Here is an 11,909-nt window from a genome sequence, read left to right on the forward strand (position 1 = left end):
AGCCCGATTGAACTCTAGGGGTGGACTCTATCTCAGAGCTGGCCTGGGCTCTAGAGCACAGTGTGGCCTCAGATCTGGGCTGGATTCTAGAGGAGGGCTGGGTTCTGGAGCAGGGCTGGGTTTCCAAGTTGGACTGGGTTCTAGAGAGGAACCTGGCCTCAGAGCTGGGCCAGGCTCTGGAGCAGGGCTGGGGCGGGGGGCTGGGCTCAGGGCTGGGGCTGTGCTCGGCCTTGGGGCACACTAGCCACAGGCCTCCCTGGCCTCTCCGATGGCGGCCCACACCTCCACCACGAACTCGTCCGGGAAGGCAAACTCGCCCAAGACGGAGTCTAAACAGCGCGCAAACTCCTGGACGCTCACTGTCTTCTTGGACGTCTCCACCATGGTGGACGCTGCGGGCCGCACGGGAGGGGACATCAGTGGGGATGCTCCATGAGCCCCAACTTCCCACTGGGACCCCTGCCCCCTCCCGCGGACTCTCCTCCCCCCAGGGACCCCCCAGCTTACCCTGGCCCCTTACCCAGCTCTGGGTCTCGGATGCCCATGTAGCTCTCCAGCAAGTCGTCCACCCGCCGGGACGCCTCCTCCTCAAACTCGCCGGGCTGCATGCACGGGGCGGGGGGGGGGATGGAGGGTGAGAAGCCCCTGATTCCCCCAGTCCAGCCTCTCCTGGCCCCCACCCCTGAGGGCAGAGCAGACCGGAGCCTCACACAGCTCACTGCTTCCAGCACCAACATTACTGCCCCGCCTTTCAGTGAAGACCCATTTTGCAGGCACGTAAACTGAGACTCTGGGAAGAAGAGTGTCTCATTCAAGGCTGCCCCAAGTCAGCAGCTGAGTTCTGGGTGCAAGAGCCCTAGCAGGCCGCCCTCCCCTTCACTCACCACTTCCTCCACCGTGGCAGCACCCCCGGAACGAAGCCGCAGGGTTTCCCTCCCACTGGTCACTTTCACTTCCACGGGACTCTTGCTGCTCCGGCTTCTCTGGCCAATCATATCTGCAGGGGACAGAGTAGGGGGCAGGCATAGGTTCTCGGTGGATCCATGTCTTTGTAAAACCCAGAGGGCCATCAGGTGAGTCTTTCTAGAACCTTCTTCCCCTTCAAAGTCCTCCTTAAGTCCCTGGAGTGAATCCCCAGAGACCCCTTTGGAATCCCACTCTTTCTGCCTCCAAGAAACTAAACTGCAAGTCCAGAATGAGCCATTGTAACCGAACACGTCTAGAACCTCCCTCCAGATGTGCCAGGGCAGTTCTGGAACCTCTTGCTCTGGAACAATGCTACCCAAAGGGCCAGTCCGCGATGAAACGGAGAGAATGTGCCAGTATGTAAATCAACACGCTGCTTCCTTCATTGAGAAAGTCTAGCTATTAAAAAAAAAAAATTGGCTGGACGCAGTGGCTCACGCCTGTAATCCCAGCACTCTGGGAGGCCAAGGTGACAGGATCACTTGAGCTCAGGAGTTCGAGACCAGCCTGAGCAAAAGCAAGACTCTGTCTCTTAAAAAAAAAAATTTTTTTTTTAAAAAAAAATCTTCTAAAACGAACAGGATGATATACACTTTACAGCAGAGGTTCCCAACTAGCGGGTGACTTTGCCCCTCAGGTGGCACTGACAACGTCTGGAAACATTTTGGTTGTCACAGCCAGTGGGGTGCTACAAGTGTCCGATGGATCCAGGGCGGGGACGCCACTCAGCACCCTGCAGTGGCCAGGACGCCCACCACAATGATCTGGCCCCACGCGCCACAGTGCTGCGGCTGAGAAACTGTATCCTAGAGCAACCAACTTACTTTGTCCATGGGCCAGTCCCAGACTGCTCTTTCAAACCATTCTTTTTGAAAACCAGTCTCTAGAATGCACCATGACCACAAAGCACTACTTAATTTTTTTATTTTTACTTTTTTTTAGAGACAGGGTCTCACTGTGTCGCCCAGGCTGGAATGCAGTGGCGTCATCATAGCTCACAGCAACCTCCAACTCCTGGGCTTAAGCGATCCTCCTGCCTCAGCCTCCCAAGTAGCTGGGGCTACAGATGCAGCCACCAATGCCTGGCTAATTTTTAAAATTTTTTGGTAGAGATGGGATCTTGCTATATTGCCCAGGCTGATCTCCAACTCCTGGCCTCAAGCAATCCTCCTGCCTCAGCCTCCCAAAGTGCTGGGACTATAGGCGTGAGCCACCGCGCCCAGCTAAAGCCCTACTTTGAAAGCTCCCAGTCATGGCCTGGAGTGGGTCTAGACTGTCCTCTTGTCCCACTGCGCCCACGCTGTCCCCTAATCCCTCCCAGCCCAGCTGACTTTGTACCAATCTAGAAACTACCTACCTGTTCCAGATACAGCGCCAGGAACTCCCTGCCATGCACCACATGTATCTAGAACCTTCCACCCTGTCCCTCGCCCTCACCCTCCTCAGTCCCAAGCCCCCGCAGAGCCCGCCTCCGGAATAGCTCCTCCCCCCGCCGGCCAGCCCCTCACCGAAGGCTCTCTTGGGCTGCACCAGGCGCAGGGTGAAGGGCTGGGACTTGGGCAGCTCGCGCAGCATCTTGGCCACCTCGTAGTGGCGGCAGCCCACGATGGAGTGGTCGTTGATGGCCTCGATGCTGTCGCCCACGCACACCGCCTCGATGCGGTTGATGATACTGCCTTCCTTGATTCTCTGCGGGGACCCAGAACCGCTCGCGGGGCAGCCCCAGCCCCGCCCGCCCCCAGCCCCACTCAGATCCGGAGAGGTGTAAGGTCGCCCGCCCCCAGCCCTCGGGCACCTTGATGAAGGCGTAGCCGGCCCCGTTGTCCGTGATGGTCAGTCCCAGGGCGTCCTCTGTCTTGGTGACCTCCACTTCCTTGGTCTCGCCGCGCACGTGCGCGAAGATGAAGTCCTCCAGCCCTATCTGCCCCCCCAGGAGCTTCTGCATGTCCACTTTGTGGCTGTTGAGGGTGCAGAAGAGGATCTGCCCCAGGGGAGAGGAGCCCGGAGTTAACCACAGCTCTGTCCCCCACGCGGCCACCGGAGCCATGGGCCCAGAGGCCTGCTGGGGAAACTGAGGCCCAAAACTGGCCCAGGATCCCAGCCCATGGGACACAGCGGGGGCAGGAGACCCTCAGATTGGCGAGGAGGGAGGGTGAGAGGAGGCTGCTGGCAGGAGGAGACCCCTCTCCCGCCCCCCATCCCCGGGACTGCCAGGCTCAGGTAACCCTTTGGTTCCCTCACTCCCCAGGCCGGCTGCTTCTCCGGTGGTCGTGCATCTGCTGGCGCCCTCTGGGGGCTGTGAAGCGCCTGACACCGGGCTGGGAAACTCCCGCAGCCCACTCTTAATCCCGCCCTGCCACAGACGTCCCACCTGTAAGGGGGCTGCCTGGAACCCCAACCCCCAGCTGCGCCCAGGAGCCACCGAGGCGCTTCCCCGAGGGCTGCGATCCACTCCGAGGACTGGGTTCCCGCGAGATCCAGGGATCCACTAAGACCTGCTGATCTTTTGCGCAGGACATGCAAAGGGGGTCCCTGGGGTATGACAGCCCGGGATCTGAGAGGAGCGCCTCTGAGATCTGGTGGTCGGGTACCCCCCACACCCCGAGATTCCGGGACCTGGTTGTCCCGTCTGGGGTCCAGGCTCCAGCCCTACCGCCACCAGCCCGGTGGCCTCGGGCGCGGGCATCCGGGGTCCTCACCTCGGTGGGCGCGATCCCGAAGGCCTCGGCGATCTTGGCGTAGAGCTCGCGGACGTTGGTGAAGCCCTCGATCTTGCCCGTGGGGCTGCCGTGCGCCAGCTGCGTGCGGAAGACCAGACGCGGGCGGGCGCGGGGCGCGGCCGGGGGCTCGGAGGGCGAGGGCGGGGGCGCGGGCGCGCGAGGGGTCTCGGCCCCCCGGGCCTCGCCGGCCGCTGAGCTCTCCATGGCGGGGGACGCTCGGCCACCCACCCAGGCCGCCTCCTCTGTCGCCGCCGCCGGATCCGCCGCTTCCTGCAGCCTCCCCTCCCCCGGCCCAGGGCACGACAGCCGAGCCGCCCGGGTAAGGGGATCCGGGAACCCGAGCTGCCCGGGAAGGCGACACCGTGGGGTGCGGAGGCGGGGACGGGCCCCAGGTGTCTGGGCCCTACCAGGGCCAGCTGGGCTCTCCTCGGGGACGCCTGGTGGTCGGTCCTCAGGGGCCTGAGTTTCAGACCCTGGAATAACAAGGTTCCCAAACAAGGACCGGAATAGCTGAGAGCACCGAGCGCTCACTCTCTGCTAGACACGCTCATTTAATCCTACAACAACCTCAAGAGGTGGGGAGGGATGGTTATGCTGGTGTAACCTGAACACATCCCATCCCTCCTCTGCCCACAGCCTTCCATGGCTCCCGCCAGCCTCAGGGTCAAAGCTCAAGTCCTCCCTGCAGCCCACATGGCCCTGCACGACCTGCCCCGTCCCCTCCTCCCTCTCTCCCCCTCCTCACTCTGCTCCAGCCACAAGGGCCCCCTTGCTGGGCCTCCAACACGCCAGGCGTGGTCCTGCCCCAGGGCCTTTGCACAGACTGTGCCTCTGCCTGGAACACCTTTCCCCAGACCTCTGCTCAAGCCCCTCTGCGTCTTTGCTCCTCTGCTCCACTGTCCCCTCCTCTCACCACCCCCAATCTCCTTTCCCTGACTTAATTTTTCTCTCCTGCATTTGAAGGCACCATGTGATGTCTCAGACTTTTTATTTCAACTTAAGTCCTGTCTCCCCAGCTGGAACGTCAGCTCCAGGAGGGCAGGGGGTTTGTATCTTTTGTACTCCTGCTGTGTCCCTGCGCCCAGCGCACAGTGCATGGCACGTAATGGCTGCTGAGCCAATCCTTGGTGAGGGCATGAATGGGTCTCCAGGTCACAGGTGAAGAAGAAGCATCTATAAAAACGCCCTGGAATGCAACTCCGGGAACGCCTAGGTAGCATCCTTCAAAATTCCTACACGAGAACTTCGGCTCAGGAAACAGCAGCCCTGTCCTGCGCTGGCACGCCACCCAGCAGGTCCCCACGCGGTCCGCCTCGGAGAATCTCACACACGGCACATCGGCAGACGGCGGCAGCTTGCAGAAGCCTTTGGATGATGTAAGAAAGTGTATATAAAGTTCTAAAATTTGCCAAACCTGCTGTAAGCTACGACGTGGATGAAATTTGAAAACATGATTGGTGACAAGAAGTCCGACACAAAAGGCCCCCTTCACCTGTGATTCCATTTATGCGAAATGTCCAGAACAGGCAGATCCACAGAGACAGGAAGCGGATTTGTGGGTGCCAGGGGCTGGGGGAGGCGGGTGGGGAGTGACTGCTGATGAGGACAGGGTTGCTTTTCGGGGCCGATGGAACGTTCTGGGATTAGAGATGATGGTGGTACAATTTTGTGAATATACGAAAACCCACTGGATTGTAGACTCCAAAACAAAATTTTCAGTAAACTAAAACCAAACTGCTGCAAAATGCTACTTTTTTAGGGAGACACCCTTATGTTGTAAAACCATGGAGATGGGCTCCGAACGAGAACCCCGAATTTGGGGGCAGTACCTATGCCAGGAAGGGGCGGGACTGGTGGAGGGTTGTTGGTATCAGGTTGTGTCGGTCTCCTAGGGTTGCCGTAACAAAGTCCCACACGCTGGGTGACATACAGCAGCAGGAATGTAACACTGTCGCAGTTCTGGAGGCCGGAATTCCAAGATCAAGGTGTTGGCAGGGCCGGGCTGCTCTGACAGTCCGGGTAGGATCCGTCTTCACCTCTACAGCTCCTGGTCGTGGGTGGCAAACCTTGGCATTCCTTGGCTTGTAGACACATCCGATCTCCGTCTCTGTTGTCGCGTGGCTGTCTCCTGTGACTGTGCCACATTTTATTCTTATAAGGACATCAGTCGCATTGGATTAAGGGCCCATCCTACTGCAGTGTGATCTCATCTTAACAAATTATATCTGCAAGGACTGTTTTTCCAAATAAGGTCACACTCAGAGGTTCTGGGTTTAGGGCTGCAGCGTATTGGGAGGGGCGGGAAAACAAGTGACCCCGTGGCATGGGTGCTTGTCAAATTGTTCTGGAAACTTTTTAGGATATCTTTAACATTCCATTCAACACAGAAGTCTCTGGGAAGGTTCCTCAACAAGTGAAACTAGAATTGCCAGCAATCCATCTACGCAGCAGAATTGAAAATAGGTTTTCAAACAACAGCCTGGACACAAATGTCCACGGCAGCGCGAGTCACAACAGCCAAGAAGTGGAAATGGTGCAGGTGTCCATCCATAGGACAGTGGATAAACGCGATGTGGCCCATCCACACGCTGGAGTATCACTCAGCCAGGAAAAGGGGGGAGGCTCTGATAGGCCACAGTGTGGAGGGACCTTGAGGACGTCGTGCTCAGTGAGAGACGCCGGACACAGAAGGACACACAGTGTGCGACTCCGTTTATATGAAACGTCCAGAACAGGCAGATCCACAGAGACGGGACGTGGATTCATGGTTGTCAGGGGCTGGGGGAGGCGATGGGCAGTGACTGCTGATGGGGATCGGTTTCCTTTTGGGGTGATGGAATGTTCTGGAATTAGATCAGAGGTGGCGATTGCACAACATTGTGAATGTGCTAAATGCCACTGGACTGTGCATTTGAACATGGCCAGAATGGTAAGGTCTATGCTGTGTATTTTACCACAATAAACAAAACTCCCGGCCTAAGTTCACTCTGCTGGGAAGTGCATTTGAACCCCAGTCAGGAGGAAGGTTGAAGGATGGGCTGAGCAGCCGTGTCTGTCCCCTGAGTGTGTGGAGCCCACAGTGCACGACCTTCAGGAGAGTGGGAGGGCAATGTCCCTGCCCTGCCACTGGCTTGCTCTGTGAACCTGGGCACACTTAGGCCTCAGTTTCCCCATTTGAGAAATAGGGACAGCCCAGGCTCTGAGGCGCTAGGAGAGCAGGCCTGGTGTCCTCAGCAGGGTATCATGGGGGACTCTGGGCACATCTTCTGGCCCATCCACACCCCCTCCCACAAAAACCTTACACACTCCCAAGCTTGAAACACAAATTCCACTTGCTTTTATTTAAAAAGTCTGGGTAGAACAGTAGAGGGGGCTGCCGCCGGCGGGTGCCCTCGCGGGACCGGGCAGGGCGGGCAACACCCCCTCCCCCTACTCTGGGACACAGGGACTGGAGGGTCCCACCCCGTGTGAAACCCAAGTGCCCCCCTGCCTGTGTGGCACCACCTCATGGCCCCCGTGGTGATTCCGGGGGTCCTGCAGCGAGCTGGGCACCCGGGGGTGGTCCAGGACAGCTAATGCGGGTGACCCCCCTGCAGCAGGAGCTGTCCCTGCCCGTGAGGTGGGCGGTCTCATGGGGGCCGGCAGCCACAGGGTTCACCGTGGCCAGTGCCTTCTCGGAGTTCAGGGGCCTAGGGAGGCTGACAGCTAAAGGGATGCTGTAGAAATTTAATTTTAGGGGGGCTGCAGCCCCCAAGGTGCAGGAACGGCCTGGCCCCAAAGGGTGGACCCCCAGCCTGTCCTCCGTGGGGCTGGAGGTAGGGAAAGGGCGGAGCCCAGCGCTGCTTCCGGATCCTGGGCCGGCCCTACGCTCACAGGTGCTCGCTGTTAGGGGAGAGAGAGGAGGGGTGCGTGGTGGGGACCCCATCCTCTCTCAGCCCCCACCCCAGTCCTGGGGAACCTTTGAGGCCTCGCCCCCTCCGCTCCTCCAAACAGACGCCAGGGTGGGGGGCCTGGAGCTGACCCCACCTACCCTGGGCAGCTGGGACCCACCCTGAGAAGCTTTGGGGAAGTTCTGGGGACCCAAGCGGATCCCACTGGCCAAGGGGGCCCGGCCGATCGCGTCCAGTGGAATTTAGCCCTGTACTGTCCCGACGTTGGCCGGTTCTGTCACACAGCCCTCAGGTAGGTGCCCCCCAACCCCAAGCAGTGGTCTGGGAGTAAGATCCCACTGTGGGAGGACACCAGGCTCCCCCAGACCTCGGGCACCCCACTGGCGGCCCCACGCAGCCCCGCACCTGCCCGGCACACACCTGGCGACCTGGGCCAGGATCTCCTTGACGCGCACGATGAGCTTCTCATGCTGTGCTGGGTCGCGCTCGATGGCGCCGTGCAGACGCGCCATGTACAAGTCCAGGGTGCCCAGCGTGGGCGTCTCGCCAGTGCCTGGGGAGGGTGGGCAGGGGACGGGTCAGCCGGGCCCGGCGAGGGAGAGTGGGGGGTCTCAGGGTCGGGGCTCTACGGGGGCTGAGGTCGGAGGGCGGGTGGTCTGTGAGGACGGGGCCCTTCGGAGGACGTCGTGGGGTCGGGCTGGGGGTCGGGGTGCCTGGACCTGGTTGGTGTGGGCGGGGCGGGAGGCTCAGTCAAGGTCAGCCGAGAGCAGGAGGAAGCTAAGGGCCGGGTCACGGTGACGATGCAGGGGCTGGTGGGGGAGGTGAGCCAGTGCCAAGGTCAGCTGGGGACAGCCACGGACGAGGGGGCGGGGCTAGCGGAGGCGGGGCGCGGGGACTAGCGGGGCGGGCCGAGAAAGGCTGGGGGCGGTCCGGCCTGGGCAGGCAGTGGGATCTGCGCTCAGGGTGGTCGGGGCCAGGTGAGCAGAGTCGGGCGGGAGGGGCCGGCGGGGGGCGGTGCCCCGAGCCATGCGGACCCGGCTGGCTCAGGGCAGGCAGGCGGGGTCAGCGGGGGCGGGGCTCGGAGTGACCGACCCCGGGATGGAGGCGAGGTCAGCGGGACCCGCTGCGGTGGTCTGGGGAAGGGGGCAGGCTCCGCGCGGGGGGGGCGGGGCGACAGGGTCAGGGGCGGGGTAGGGCGGGCCCAGGGCGGGGCAACAAGGGCAGGGCGGGCCCGGGGCGGGGCGTACGCACCAGGCACTGGCAGCGACGCGAAGCTGGCGGTGAGCGCCTGGCGCACGGCCTGGAGCTGCTGCTGCAGCGCCAGCGTCCGCCGCTCCTCCAACGCCAGCTCCTGCTCCAGCCGCTCGCGCGCGCTGCTCATGCTCTGCGTGTGCCGCTGCAGCACCGCGTTCTGCTCCTCGAAGGCCACGTTCATCTTCCGCAGGCGCCGCAGCTCCGCCTCCCGCGCTGCAGGGGCGGCGGGTCAGCTCCTGGGCCCGGCTTTGCCCCCCCCCCCGTATCCCCGCCCCCGGCCTGCGTAAGCTCCCAGGGCGGCGGCGGCACCTAGGCTTTTAGAGGTACCTTCCCGACCCCCCTCCGCCCGCCTTGGCTCTTTCCTGGCGCGCCCTCTCCTCCACCACCCGTGTCACGGAGCCCGCACCAGGACCGAACCAGGACTCCGGTTACCGCTCACCTTTGTTTTGGTCCAAGAACTCTTCAGTGAAGATGGGAACATCGAAGGTGGAGAAGCCGTCACAGTCCCCACCCTGGGACGAAGGGACAGAGAATGTTTTCTGGGGGGACGGTCACATCCGTTCTGGATGTCCCCCAAGCCTGTGAGGATCTCCTGGGGGACAACCTGGGTCACAGCCAACTTAGCACCATCCCCAGGAGTGGCTGCTCCACCTCTGCTGGCACATCTTTTTTTTTTTTTGAGACAGAGTCTCATTCTTTTGCCCGGGCTAGAGTGAGTGCCGTGGCGTCAGCCTAGCTCACAGCAACCTCAAACTCCTGGGCTCAAGCGATCCTCCTGCCTCAGCCTCCCGAGTAGCTGGGACTACAGGCATGCGCCACCATGCCCGGCTAATTTTTTCTATATATTTTTAGTTGGCCGATTAATTTCTTTCTATTTTTAGTAGAGGCGGGGTCTCGCTCTTGCTCAGGCTGGTTTCGAACTCCTGAGCTCAAACAATCCGCCCGCCTCGGCCTCCCAGAGAGCTAGGATTACAGGCGTGAGCCACCGCGCCCGGCCTGCTGGCACATCTTTGGACAAGGAGCGATCGCTTCGTCCCCTGAGCTTGGGTTTTGGCTCACTCGGGGCTTAGGCGCCTCCAGACGGGTCTCCCTAAGGTGCTGCTAGGAGGAGGGGCGCTTACCTTGTGTCCGTTCAAGAGGGTATTCATGAGCCCGGAGCCAGAGTCTTCTGGGGGGGGAGGGAGGAGGGCAGGGTCAGCCTCCCAGGTCTCCACTGTTCCCCAGCCTGGAGCCCCCGCTTTCCCTGCCCCTTTGGTCAGCCCTACTCATCCCGGGTCAGGCTCCCCACCTGTCCGCCGCCCCCAGTGTCTCTACATCCCTCATCGCAGTACTGAGTGAGCCCTGTTCATCCATAGCTGGTTGTGTGTCTCTCTCTGTCCCCCACGGGACTGTGGACCCTACGGAGGGAGGGGCCTGCCGGGGTTGGGATCAGCATCTCATAGAGCTTGTCACCCAACTGCTCTGGGCTAGGGCCCTTCCACCTTCCTCTCTTTTTACTAGCAAGTATATACAGCAAATGAAATAATAGTGTAATTTTTTTTTCCTTTTTAAGAGAGGGGCTCTCCATGCATTGCCCAGGATGGTCTCGAACTCCTGGGCTCAAACGCTGCTCCCGCCTCGGCCTCCCACCTTTCTTAATCTTCTTCTCCTGGATCTTCTCGGCGCACATCTTGTAGGCCTCGGACTGCTGGTACGCGCGCAGCTCCTTCATGTACTGCTGCTTCTCCCTCTCCGCCTCATCCAGGTACCGCTGGCGGGGCAGCACCCGGAGGCTTGGCCCACCCAGAGGCGGGAGAGGCCTCCAGGGCCAAGATCTTGACCCCAGGTGGGGCTCGGCTCTCTGCGCCTGCCCCTGTGCCGAACCTCCCACGGCTCCCTATGCCTCCGGACAGCCTGCTGCTGGGGCGCCGCCCAGCTCCCCCACCGCCTGCCGCGCCCCAACCCGGGCCCTGCAAGGCCCTGCAAGCCACTCCTGGGTGCCGGATCCCTGCCGGGGGCCTGGCAGGCCCCCGCACCCACGGTGGAGGGCCGAAGTCGCACTGGGTGGGGACGGGCTGCGGGGTCCGAGCGCGCGGCGCCCACCTGTTTCTCGGCCGGCTGCAGCTTGCTCCACTCTGCGCCCAGCATCTTGGTGATCTCGGGGAACGGCAAGTCCGGGTGGCGCGTGCGGATCTGCTCGCGCCGCTCGTTCAGGAAGCGCACGTAGCCCGTGACCGGTGCCTTGGGCCCGTTCGGCAGGATCTTCTTCCGCTTCTTGCCCTTGGGCCACCCGCGCTTCTTCACCGGCTGCGGAACCGCGCGCGTGGTTGGGCGGGGCCTGGAGGGCTGGGGCGGGGCTCAGAAGGGGCAGGGCAGGGGCGTGGCAGGGAATGGGTGTGGCCTGTCGTGTGGGCGGGAACTAGCCGTGTGGCAGGACCCGGAAGGGCTTGAGGTATGGCCTGGTCAAGAGTCAGAACCCTGGGGATTAGGGGGTGCCTGGCCAGGGCATCCAAGGTAGCGAGGGTGGGGGCGGAGCCCAGGGATGGGGCTGCCTGGTGTTGTGGGCGTTGCCTCTGGGTGGTGGGCGTGGCTTCTTGCCGGAGGCAGGGCCCATAGGACGCTGGGAAGGTGGCAGTGGGCAGGGCCTCCAGCATGGGGTGAGCTAGCATTGGGCGGTGGACGGGACTTGGACTTAGAGTGGCAGTCTAAGCGGCGTGATATCTGACACGGGGCGGGGTCTAAGCCTACGGAGGAAACTCCGGGCTGTAGGCGGAGCCACAACCAATTCAAATCTAGCCTGGGGCGGGGCTTCAGGCTGGGGGCGGGACCCCGGGGCCTCCCCACCACCCGGCAGCGACTCTCACCTCCTCCTCGTGGGACCCCTTCTCGCCGGCGCGTGGACCCTCGCCGCGCTCTTGCTTGACAGCCACCACGAAGCCCCCGTGCTGGCCCGGAGCCTTGCCGCCCGCCGGCCTGGAGCCAGGGGGAACACGTCACCCCCGCCCCCAGAGCCTTCCCTGTCCCCCCACACTGTCCCTGAGCGTTCAGGGGCCAGCGACTGCGGGGCTGGCGGCGGGGGGAGTGCGTCAGGGAGGCGGGT

The 11,909-nt window shown here is 62.0% G+C and overlaps 2 protein-coding genes across 3 annotated transcripts in view; both read right to left on the reverse strand.

Moving 5' to 3' along the window:
- Window positions 1–20: 20 nt before the first annotated feature.
- Window positions 21–3,910, reverse strand: GIPC3 (GIPC PDZ domain containing family, member 3). Its single transcript, XM_012646281.1, has 6 exons — window positions 3,666–3,910; window positions 2,762–2,947; window positions 2,475–2,655; window positions 885–997; window positions 521–602; window positions 21–392 (listed from the first exon to the last, which is right to left on the reverse strand). The coding sequence occupies exons 1-6, from the start codon at window positions 3,888–3,890 to the stop codon at window positions 241–243; spliced, it is 939 nt and encodes a 312-aa protein (XP_012501735.1). The 5' UTR covers window positions 3,891–3,910; the 3' UTR covers window positions 21–240.
- Window positions 3,911–7,047: 3,137 nt separating this feature from the next.
- The window catches only part of HMG20B (high mobility group 20B), a 5,524-nt gene continuing 662 nt past the window's right edge, over window positions 7,048–11,909 (reverse strand). For both annotated transcript variants that reach the window (XM_012646282.1, XM_012646283.1), the window contains exons 3-10: window positions 11,674–11,782; window positions 10,913–11,116; window positions 10,460–10,580; window positions 9,952–9,998; window positions 9,270–9,342; window positions 8,828–9,043; window positions 7,997–8,129; window positions 7,048–7,568 (exon numbers count right to left, since the gene is read on the reverse strand). In XM_012646282.1, coding sequence (XP_012501736.1) covers window positions 7,556–7,568; window positions 7,997–8,129; window positions 8,828–9,043; window positions 9,270–9,342; window positions 9,952–9,998; window positions 10,460–10,580; window positions 10,913–11,116; window positions 11,674–11,782 — 916 coding nt within the window. In that variant the 3' untranslated portion in view covers window positions 7,048–7,555. The remainder of the gene's footprint in view (window positions 7,569–7,996; window positions 8,130–8,827; window positions 9,044–9,269; window positions 9,343–9,951; window positions 9,999–10,459; window positions 10,581–10,912; window positions 11,117–11,673; window positions 11,783–11,909) is intronic.

This window comes from Propithecus coquereli, unplaced genomic scaffold (assembly GCF_000956105.1).
Source record: "Propithecus coquereli isolate 6110/MARCELLA unplaced genomic scaffold, Pcoq_1.0 Scaffold241, whole genome shotgun sequence".
Classification (NCBI taxonomy): Eukaryota; Metazoa; Chordata; class Mammalia; order Primates; family Indriidae; genus Propithecus; species Propithecus coquereli.